Source organism: Fundulus heteroclitus, unplaced genomic scaffold (assembly GCF_011125445.2).
Source record: "Fundulus heteroclitus isolate FHET01 unplaced genomic scaffold, MU-UCD_Fhet_4.1 scaffold_93, whole genome shotgun sequence".
Taxonomy (NCBI): Eukaryota; Metazoa; Chordata; class Actinopteri; order Cyprinodontiformes; family Fundulidae; genus Fundulus; species Fundulus heteroclitus.
This window is the reverse complement of record NW_023397395.1, coordinates 676,932-688,234: the sequence shown is the minus strand read 5'-3', so window position 1 is coordinate 688,234 and position 11,303 is coordinate 676,932. Positions and strand designations below refer to the sequence as shown.

The 11,303-nt window shown below is 39.5% G+C and overlaps 2 protein-coding genes across 2 annotated transcripts; one reads left to right on the top strand and one right to left on the bottom strand.

The window, feature by feature from the left end:
• Positions 1 to 2,162: 2,162 nt before the first annotated feature.
• On the bottom strand, positions 2,163 to 5,146 carry LOC105938196 (zona pellucida sperm-binding protein 3-like). Its single transcript, NM_001309917.1, is given in 8 exon segments — positions 2,163 to 2,292; positions 2,484 to 2,680; positions 2,754 to 2,836; positions 2,931 to 3,048; positions 3,164 to 3,341; positions 4,164 to 4,267; positions 4,448 to 4,566; positions 4,680 to 5,146. Coding segments are annotated over 8 exon segments (1,284 nt in total). The 5' UTR covers positions 5,103 to 5,146; the 3' UTR covers positions 2,163 to 2,230.
• Positions 5,147 to 8,203: 3,057 nt separating this feature from the next.
• On the top strand, positions 8,204 to 10,891 carry LOC105938208 (zona pellucida sperm-binding protein 4). The gene is made up of 8 exons (XM_012879862.3): positions 8,204 to 9,011; positions 9,141 to 9,325; positions 9,419 to 9,516; positions 9,713 to 9,870; positions 9,952 to 10,144; positions 10,226 to 10,415; positions 10,498 to 10,573; positions 10,711 to 10,891. The coding sequence occupies exons 1-8, from the start codon at positions 8,249 to 8,251 to the stop codon at positions 10,800 to 10,802; spliced, it is 1,755 nt and encodes a 584-aa protein (XP_012735316.2). The 5' UTR covers positions 8,204 to 8,248; the 3' UTR covers positions 10,803 to 10,891.
• The last annotated feature ends 412 nt before the right edge of the window (positions 10,892 to 11,303 follow it).

The following is an 11,303-nucleotide window of genomic DNA, read 5'->3' as shown; positions in this document are numbered from 1 at the left end:
ATACTTCAACTTGATCAGGCCACAAGAAACACTTGGCCCAAGCACTTCGGCCTACACCAAAATACATAGAATAGAATAGAATAGAATAGAATAGAATAGAATAGAATAGAATAGAATAGAATACAATAGAATACAATAGAATAGAATACAATAGAATAGAAGTACCTTTATTGTCCCACATTGGGGAATTTCGGGCGTGAAAGAGGAAAAAACGCGGAGACAGGATACAATCAAGTTACACACTAGATAAAGATGAATTACAAAGTGGCAAATTAAAGTTATGTTGTAAATCGGAATATAATGAATTTATAAGGAAAGAAAAGGGAATGTATTGTCCTAACATTAATTGACAATACGGCATGTTGATATTTTTAAAAATGCAATATTGAAATAGAGGAACGGCAGCAACAAATTCACAAAACGATGTGAGAAAATGTTATGATTGTACAAACACTTGTGCAAATGGACTTTGGCATCTGAGATTAGATTTTCAGATCAATAATCTGTGGAGGCACTAGCATGTTTGTTCAAATTATTGATTTATGGAATGAAGCCAAATTAGGGAGGAAGAAAAACGTGTGCATGCTTTCGCGTATTTCTGATGCTGGCCACTGCCCGTGGTGCTGAAACTCAGCAGTGTGCTAAACTGCAATGTACCGTTTCTGCCACACGGGGTCAGTAAACATCCATACACAATCCATACACAAAATTATGAAAGGTCATAGACAAAAACACACTATATATATATATATATATATATATATATATATATATATATATATATATATATATATATATATATATATATATATAGTGTGTTTTTGTCTATGGCCTATAATTTTCAGTACACTTACGGTGTAGACATTGTTTTTTTCACGTTCACTGCTGTCAGTGGAAGAAACGCTGTCTTCTTTTGTCCTATCTCAACTCTTTTCTGACTAATTTTATTTGAGGTACACTCTCCAAATAACTGAGAGACTTCTTTAAAAAAATCTATTTATATCATTTTGTTCTTGTCAGAATTGTTTTTTATATATAAAACGTTAATCTAATAAGGGAAACAAAAGGAAATTGGATGAGGTTTTAGAACCATATGTCGTTGATCGGCTTTCAAAGAACCGCCAGATGCCAGCTGCCTACTCCCGTGGAACCACCTTGCATTTCCTCCCCAGGGCTCCCTCTCCTCTCTTTCTCGCTCTCTCTCAGCTGGAATAACAAGTTTTTTTTTTCTTTTGGAGACTGGCAGCTGCCAGTTCAGATATAGGTCATTTGGATGGTGATCTTGATGATTAAAAACAATGTTGGACAGGAAGGAATAACATTATTAGAGGAAGTTCCTAAATGCAAAGCTATGTGCATGCATCCAAGACTTCAGGAACAAAAAACAGCTAATTTATATTGGAGATTACATTATTATTTTATGATGAGGTATCTCTTCCTTACAGTGTTTCAAACATGTAACCCTTCTGTTGAATAAAAAGACATGTACACATTAATCAGAATTCACAGGTGTGATGAATTGTAGATTATTCCAAGACGTTATGAATTTCTAAATTTACATAATAAAAACATTTATATAATATAACCTTGACATACATGGGCAGGTAATCAAAATATCAGATATTTGAAGCTGCCATGAATCCAGATCAAGATATTGTGGCGATCTGTGGTTCATCAATAATAGTTTGAGGAGACTTGAAGGAAAGCAGTATGTGGAGGTTAAAGCTCAAATCTGAAGTGTTGGTGCAAACTGTTCATTAATTCCTTTTGTTATTCATGCAGATTTTTATGAACAGGAAACCACAATTCACTCAACTTCCTTATTTATCTTTATTGTATCTCAGGGTGTTCGGCTTTGAAGGGAAAAGGAATTGAAACAAGCACTTTAGATAGTTGCGAATTTTATTTTCATGAAAAGGAGGGTTACAGATTATGGTGCTGGACACATGGGGGTCCACACACTGCCTTACCATTACATAAAAGGGAATCTAAGACAAGTTTTCCTTCATTTATCCCTCCCCCCTAAAAAAAGACCTCTACAAAATTTTTTTGGAAATTTGTCAATATTTAAAATTTTAAGTAGATTTAAGAGACTAAGTGGGAGTTTGTTACTTGTTTAAGAAAATCTACCATGAGACATAGGCATAACATAGACAGCGATATGAACCAATGATACTTTTTATTATGGTGTTCATGGCTACAGCGGAATATCATGTTACACTTCTGTTTTTCAGAGTTTCTTCTCCATGATGGGGATGGGGCCCAGAGAGACAACGCCTTCCCATTCCAAAACTGAAGGGGGAGAAAAAAACAGGTATGTTACTGCAGAAATTACAGTTAATTTAAGAAGGCAAACATACATTTTTCCATATGAGCATAGTAAATGATATAATATGTAGTAAATTATATAATTTGTTCCATTACTGTCACATTTGGTTGTATAAAAATCCCATGATTTAGAAAAAGTGTTCTAGAAGACATACTTTCGGCTTGGGTGACGTCACGGACTTTCCTCGGATTATAAGGGACTTTTGGACTGCCTGGAGCTGGAAGCGTTACTCCACCACCATCAGTAACAACGACAGGTGGTGAAGCGAATGTAACTGCTGGAGCGGTGTACGGCGTCACGTTGGTCTCACAAGAACCACAAGCTCCATCAACTCCACTGGCCTCCCTCCATCTGGGGACAAACATGTTAGGCCTGAACAGTAGCTCTCCCGTTATCGCTGAACTTTGTGTGCAAGCATACTCACCCGCCAGTGTAGGAACAAGCTCTGTGCTGGCTGTCTATGGCCTGGCTAGTAGACGTTGCCTTCAAGTAGCAGGTGATGTAGATCTGTGAAAGCAGATGAGAACCGGCTCAATATTGCACGCTAAGATGTAAAAAAAAACAACATAATGACATTTGTGTTAGTCTTGGAGATGCGCACCACTCCACTGTCAGAATTCTGGAACCTGAAGGCCTCCAACTGGAACTGAAGGTGGTTCTCTTGGGTGCGAGCCATGAACTTTGAGTCAGAGCCTGTGATTCTGGCGTCAATCAAACACCTGTACTCGTGCAAAATAAAGCAAATAAACGTGTAAGAAATTTGTTTTATGTTGTGTTATGATAATCTTCAATGATCGTGGGCGCAAGTGCTATTAACTTTCGGTTATACCTTACCCAAAGTTATCAATGAAGGCATAGTTGGGGCTTGAGGTTACATCGGGAGAGAGGGTTGCCACACATCTGTCCACGTAAACACGCAGGGGTACATGGAAGTATTGCTTGACAGTAACCTCTATACGGATCAGGTCTCCCAGGAAATACTGGTAGCTTGGCCTCTCGTACATCCAGTCATCTGAGCAATGATAAGCAAGTGTTACTTATGTTTGCAATCAACTGAGCTGAATAGGTTTCAGTTGGACCAGCTGAAGGACTAATCTGCAGAAATTAGATGCTTTCAGGTCATTATTTGTAGCCTAGCAACAACTTAGTGGACCGCATCAAAAGTAGCGTCCGCAGAGGCCAACCATATAATAGACGTCCATTTGTTCCACGCATAGTATTTACGGAAAATACTAGCTAACACTTGTCCTTTTCTTTTTGGTACAGAGCTGTTTCTTCCCAGAGATACAGATGTTGTGACCTCACCTTAAAAAGAGCTGCAATTTCTCCCACTTTACTTATACTATTCTCTTTGTCTGGTTAGAGCAGTGAGTTCACAACATGCGTCCTTTGCATTGTCTTTGTACAGAAATGTGCTATACAAATAAATTTGCCTTGCCTTGCCTTTCCTTGCCTCGATGAATGCATAATGCTGTGTTAGCTCCAATCATGCTTTGTTTGTGTCAGACTTCCATGAACATACTTAAAATGCTTTAAACTATTTTGTCAGCTCCTAGTTTTGCATCAGTCCTATTTCTGGGATGTCTCCTATTTAATCAGAGATCTGATTTTGACCTTTTCTTTCTTTTTACTTTTAGGAAGCCAAAATACATTTAGATAAGTTTAGCACATAAAAGCATAAAATGCCTCATCTTTTTTCTTCAATTTTATATACCTGCTTTGCTGAGATGAAGTATAACCTCACTTTTGAAAATAAAACGTTGAACTTTGTCCACAGAAAATGCTGATGATTTTGCATGACCAAAATTGCTGTGTTAGAATTTGTCAAGCTCACCAGTCATGAGTTTCATAGTGAAGTACAGGAACTCCTCAGCCATCTTAACTGCAGAGAATGGGACCCAAAGGGGATCCAGAGGAAGGCTGCTCACATTGTGCTTCCTAATTGATAAAATATGAGTTCCATCAAAATGAAGAATTCAACAACAATTCTCAGACTGATGTACCCCTTGCATCAAAAAATAAAATAAGGATTAAGTCATTCACAGGTTCCGAGTTTTGCTTAGAGGTTGTATGTTACATCTAGGTTTTTTTGAAACTAGTTGACTCCGCGCTACACACCTTGGGTAGTGGCATTCCACGATCACAGCAGCTTGGGAGGTTCTCACAACAGGAACCGATCCCAAAGGCGTAGGGTTATAGTTCAAAACGAAGGTGTAGACGAGAGCATCATTTGTCATCTGGAAAAGACGTGCATAAAATCAGTTAGAAATCAATTGTGAAAATATTACAAAATTCTAACAAACGTCTGTAAATATTTTACTTTTCATGGAACAAATTCAGTTGTTCTTACCATCAGCTGGCTTCCGCATTGATGCAGTTCAGCTTCATAAATCAACACTTGAGCGGCACTATCCTCTCCAACAGGCGCACAGTTACCCAGGGTGAGGTCATTTGGATTGATCGGCTGGCCGGTGCCAAACATGTCTTTCTTGACCTCCACGTGAGCTATGCTCTCTCTGCACTCAACAGCAACGGTTGCAGCAGGAACAGGGTATCTCAACTCAAATGGCACATTAGGCTTGGGGTCTGGCTGGGGATCGTCGGGGTACCTCCAGGTGAGCTCTTTCTCAAATGTCTGCAATTGCTGTTGGTTTTGCGTAGGTGGTGATTGGGGTTTTGATGGCTTACCAGGTTTTGCGTACCCCTGAGCATCACAGAAGCTGCCAAGCAAAGCCAGCGCCACAACGCAAAAGACAGTCCACTTCATCATCATGGCTTCACAAACACAAGTGATCTGAAAAGTTCACCAGGTGCTGTAGGGAATATGGAAAAGTGCACCTGCTTTTATAATGGAGTGAATCTGTTTACTTGCATGACAATCCCACCCCCTAACCTGCCCCCACCAGATGTCCCAACATCACCTTGGCTACAGAGACAGATCTCGACCAGTTAAATGCGCTTACTCAGAAATGAGGAGAGCCTCTGAAGCTGGGAGTAGCTTAATCAAGCTTCATGGTATTAAGATAGACACACATTGAGACCAAGCTAATTTTGTTGTCCTTACTATTTTTATAAAGATTCACATTGAACATTCACATGAAATCAATGACAAAAAGTTGGCAGACCGCAAAAAAAAAGGTCAGAAAATGTCATGGTGACCGAGGGTTAGGTTTTTCTGCCCTGAGCAAATAGAGCAAAGTGTATTGCCAAATCAGATTTTGTGAAGGGGAATCAATACAGTCAAAATCACAATGTGTGACAAAAAGTGTCAGCTCCACCTATGAAGTGTTGGAACCATGTCACGGCAATGGGTTAGTGGGATGATTAACTGAGAAAAACAAACCTGGCATGTGTAAAAGAGCATTGAAAAACAACAAAAAGGGACGTTTTCAATTGATTTGTTACACCACATTGTTTTCAATGTATGTTTCTATTATTAAAATAAGGATTATGAACAACTAAAAAAACAAGTACAATTACATGCAAAATAGATTTTGGAAAACAATGATTTATTGATATTAGCTGTAAAAACTTTAATAAAACACAAATTTAAAACCAATAAATACTTCCACCTTCCTGTTTTTCCTCTGCTTGTAACCTTTTATGTTTTTCATCCCTGAACACACATCCCATGTATTGTTCTTCAGTTTAATTCTGGAAAAACCCCTTGCCATCACTAATTATCACCTTAAATTGCTTTTGCATATATCTAAGTAATTCCTCTATCTGTCTCTGTAGGATCTTTTTTGTTTTTTTCCAAGCAGTTCCTTCTGGTGTCTTGTGTTCCAGTCTTTTTTTTATTGGGCAAGCGTCTGACTTTTCAAGTGGGGATGATGGTCCACACAGAAGTTCTTCACACACGCAGTCATGGCATCAATTCAATTCAATTCAGTTTACTTTTATGGCACCAATTCTCAACATGTCATCTCTAGGCACTTTAAAAAAAATGTTAATTAATTTGAATTATACTGGCACATTCCAAGCCAAGTACATACATTTCAATCGATCTTCATTATCAACCAATGCAGTCAAGTTCAGTTTATTTGTCACACCGGTTAAAAAGTTTTCTTTTTAAGGAAAGATTCCACTGATTTCACTGACTTGCAGCTTTCACTCCTCCTGCACAAGCATGTGGACAGTGAAAAGTCATTTGCATTGTGTCGTTGACTTTGTAGAAATCAAATGAGCATGCATGTGGCAACAGTGGAAAGGAAATCTCCCCTTTAACAGGAAGAAACCTCAGTAGAACCAGGCTCAGTGTGGACAGCCATCTGCCATTACCAACTAGGGGTTTGAGTAGACAGAGAACGAATATAAAATAACACAGAAGCACTGGTCCAGGAGTATTTTCTACTTTAAAGAAAAAAAAAAGTAAAAGGCAATACCAGCCCCTTTTGTGGCTTTAGTAGGAGAGAAACACAGCTAAGCAGGTTAGCTCTGCATGTCTGGGAAAGAGATACAGTTCACCACAGAAATAAAAAATACAAATATTTGCTCATAGAGAGATCTTTGAGTCTGGGATACAATCCGGCAACCAAGGTTCAGTGAATCACATACATCCCAATCCCCTGGTTGGGTGTGTCCCCCCCCCCGATTTCTCAAAACCCCTTCCCTGTCAGCCTACTTAAAAAAAAGCAACCTAGTATTGCTACAAAAAAAAACAGAAAAATAATATATACACTTTGTTTCTATGGTGACTCTTCATAACCACTATCCAAAAAAAAAAGGAACAGCAAAAATCTACTCATCTTGCTGCCTAGCATCGAACATAAGAATAATAGTTCCTTAAAGCAGTAATGTTTCGAAAGGAAAAACAGGAAGACTTGAAAAAAATGTTAAAAAAATTTAACAAATTTTCTCCAACAAGTTCCACCCTGTGTGGCATTGTTCAAGCAAACATTAAAGACAAAGTTATTTTCACAAAATGAAAAAAAGATCTAAACCATAAGCTATGCATTTACCTAAAACTATCATCAGCCAGATGACAGTGTATTTTTCTAACCTGGAATCAGAACAAGCTTTTAGTGCATATTGTATATGTGTGAATGAGCCCAATGAATGTGCAGTCATTGCATAGAGTTTCTGCATCAATTGTCTTGGCTGACTGGTTCAGCAATGGAAGTTAAACAAGATATGTAGAAGTCTACTCTTCACTCACAATGTTTTTCTCTACAAAATGTTAAATATATGTGACCAAATTTAGAAAGGCCAACTTCTCTTGTGTACAACTACTTCTTAGGCCAGAAAATCAACAAAATGAGAAGAAAATGATTATGATTTAAAGCACTTTGAACCACCTTGAAATATGATATACAAATAAATGGGTAAAACCGATGTGATCCTGTCTTTGACATGACAACTAAAGGAAGTTTGTGTCATTTTAAAATTGTAACTTTATTTGTCAAGGTTGAGTTGACTGAACCAAAGTACAGAATTGTTGTATACAACCATGTGACCTGCAGATGCAATTAATAATTATCTATGTCAAACAAAAAGATAAGAAATATTTATTTACTGTGTAACCTGTTAATGCTTAGTTGAGGTCACAAAGACCCTTTGAATGTTTTGCTCTCTGGAAACATTAATAAAAATAAATTTCAGTCAGAATTTCAACAAATACTAAGATCTGTTTTATCATAGCTGTTAAGAAATGTTTTTTATAAATTATATCTTTACTGTAACATCCACACAAATTATCTAGGTTAAGTGTTTCGCAGAGACTTGGCATTGCAGCTTATTTGCTCAGCACATTAGGTCAGGGCAGCTGGGGCAGGAGCGAGCTGATTGGCAGCTGTGGATAGCAAATAGGGTGAGGGACATCTAGTCAGCGTGACCCACACCTTATAAAAGTCAGCATATTTACTCCAAGTTTTCCACAGCATTCTGTGTTATTTGCAAATAACTCTATGCTGTGAGCCCATGACAATGAAGCTGATTTACTGCTGTCTTTTGGCCGTCGCCATCCATGGCTACCTGGTAGGTGCTCAACCTGGAAAGCCTCAGTATCCTTCGAAGCCTCAGCAACCCCAGCAGCCTCAGTATCCTCAGCAACCCCAGCAGCCTCAGTATCCCCAGCAGCCTCAACAACCCCAGCAGCCTCAGTATCCTTCGAAGCCTCAGCAACCCCAGCAGCCTCAGTATCCTCAACAACCCCAGCAGCCTCAGTATCCCCAGCAGCCTCAACAACCCCAGCAGCCTCAGTATCCTTCGAAGCCTCAGCAACCCCAGAAGCCTCAGCAACCCCAGCAGCCTCAGTATCCTTCGAAGCCTCAGCAACCCCAGCAGCCTCAGTATCCTTCGAAGCCTCAGCAACCCCAGCAGCCTCAGTATCCCCAGCAGCCTCAACAACCCCAGCAGCCTCAGTATCCTTCGAAGCCTCAGTATCCTTCGAAGCCTCAGCAACCCCAGCAGCCTCAGTATCCTTCGAAGCCTCAGCAACCCCAGCAGCCTCAGTATCCTTCGAAGCCTCAGCAACCCCAGCAGCCTCAGTATCCTTCGAAGCCTCAGCAACCCCAGCAGCCTCAGTATCCTCAGAAGCCTCAGACACCTACAGAGACATTTCACACCTGCGATGTGCCTGCACCCTTCAGGATACAATGTGGCGCCCCGACCATCTCTAACACAGAATGTGAAGCTATAAACTGCTGCTTTGATGGACGTATGTGCTATTACGGCAAATCAGGTAAGTGCTTCTCTTTTTCTTTCAAACTAAATCTTGAGAAGATACGCTCTTGTGAATGTTAAATTCAAAAGAGAAAAGGGGAAAAAAAGACTAAAAGCTATTTATTTTGCTGTTGATGATTTCTTTCAGTGACTCTTCAGTGCACCAAGGATGGCCAGTTCATCATAGTTGTGGCTAGAGATGCCACTCTACCGCACATTGACTTAGAGTCAATAAGTTTGCTAGGAGGTGGTCCAAATTGTGGTCCTGTTGGTACAACTTCAGCTTTTGCCATCTACCAATTCCCAGTGACTGCCTGCGGCACCATCATGACGGTACTGTTTGGAACTCAACTATCTTGTCTAAGTAATATGTGCATATATTTGTTTGCCATTTTTTCAAAGTGGAATCCTTTGATTTTATTGTAGGAGGAACCAGGTGTTATAATCTATGAGAACAGGATGGCCTCTTCCTATGAAGTGGCTGTTGGACCTTATGGGGCTATTACCAGGGACAGCCAATATGAGTATGAGTTTTATAGTTTTATTTATTTAAAAAAAAAAAGAAAATAAGCCTAAACTTGGACTAAAAGCCAACTGCATGCTGTTGTTGCAAAGACATAATGAGTGCAAAATCACAATTTGAGACTAAATTGCTTAAATTCAATTGCAAAGATCTTCAGTCAGCGTACAAATTGTTGTTGTTGTTGTTTTACTTTCTAGGCTGTTCGTACAGTGCAGATACATTGGCACTTCTATTGAGGCTTTGGTAATTGAGGTTGGTTTACTTCCTCCACCACCCGGAGTTGCAGCTCCTGGACCTCTGCGTGTGGAGCTCAGGCTTGGGAATGGAGAGTGTGCTGTCAAGGGTTGTACCGAAGGTTAGTGGAAGGGACATGCTTTGCACACTGGCCTGTCTCTAGCTGGGACTGTCTCACCCACCACTGTGTTTGTCCCTACAGAGCAAGTGGCCTACACTTCCTACTACACAGATGCTGACTACCCTGTCACAAAGATTCTCAGAGACCCAGTGTACGTTGAGGTCCGAATCCTGGAGAGAACTGATCCCAACATTGTTTTGACTCTTGGAAGATGCTGGGCAACTGCTAGCCCTTTCCCTCAAAGTCTTCCGCAGTGGGATTTGCTTATTAATGGGTAAGGACATTTCAGGCTTGACTTTTAAGAAACCTTTGATGTACATTTTAAACATTATTATCCTCATTTCTCTTCTTACAGATGCCCCTACCAGGATGACCGCTACCGTACAAACCTCATCCCTGTGGACAGTTCATCTGGACTGCTGTTTCCAACCCACTACAGGCGTTTTGTTTTCAAGATGTTCACATTTGTGAGTGGTGGTGGTGGAGCTTCTGATGCTACCAAGAAGACACCTTCGGATCCATCATGGAATCCACTTCATGAAAAGGTATGAGTAAAAAAACAACTTTTATTCATATGTTAAAACCCCTCGCCCATGTTTATGCAAACAATGTTCTTTTGTCCTCTAGGTGTATATACACTGTGATGCTGCTGTGTGCCAGCCTTCTATGACAAATAGCTGTGAGCCAAGTTGCGGCAGGAAAAGTAAGTGGTTCAACTGTCTTCTCAATTACAGTGGGATTCGCTGGTATGGCTTTTAACTTGAAATGACTGTGTAGTATTTCATCATCATTTTAACCAACCATCGTCTGACTGTTGTGTTGTTGGTTTTTTTCGTGCAGAGAGAGAGATTTCTGGTTCCACCAAGATGATCTCCAGAGAAGAAGCCACCATTGTTAGCAGCAAGGAAGTTGTCTTCACTGCAACTGAGTAAAAACGTTGCAATGACATTTCCATCATCATGTGTAATTTACTGATGTGTGCTTAAAATCAACTGAGTTTAAAATAAATACCATACTGGAACCCTTGTGTCACGTGCACTTGATTCTGTACTGTAAAAAAAAACAGCACTTTCAAAATTATTAGAATTAAACTTTTCTATATAGGCTTTTTTTTTAAATGCATTTGCTGAAGTTCACATTGCTGTAGATTCTCTTAGATTGCCAGCTAATCAGTTTATTTCTACCATAGATTAAAAAGCAGGATCTGCAAGAAGTTTGAACCATGTTGTATCAACAAACAAAGGATAACAACAATTTTATTTGAAGATTTAGTAACATCTGGGTCAGCGTTCTTAAGAATGTCTTCGATAAGCTTTATTCGTTTTCTTAACTGAGGGACTCTAGAGTCAGTTTTTGAGAGCAGACAAACTGACTCAATGTTGTTGATTTATAATCTCAAAATTGTTGATCAGCTATATGAAATCAGTTTACTT

Excerpts from the sequence above, each read along its gene's own strand:
- LOC105938208 (XM_012879862.3), top strand. The coding sequence starts at position 8,249 with ATGACAATGAAGCTGATTTACTGCTGTCTTTTGGCCGTCGCCATCCAT. Across the intron at positions 9,517-9,712 it reads ACCAGGGACAGCCAATATGA|GCTGTTCGTACAGTGCAGAT; the intron begins GTATGAGTTTTA and ends TTTACTTTCTAG. Across the intron at positions 10,574-10,710 it reads GCCAAGTTGCGGCAGGAAAA|AGAGAGAGATTTCTGGTTCC; the intron begins GTAAGTGGTTCA and ends TTTTTCGTGCAG.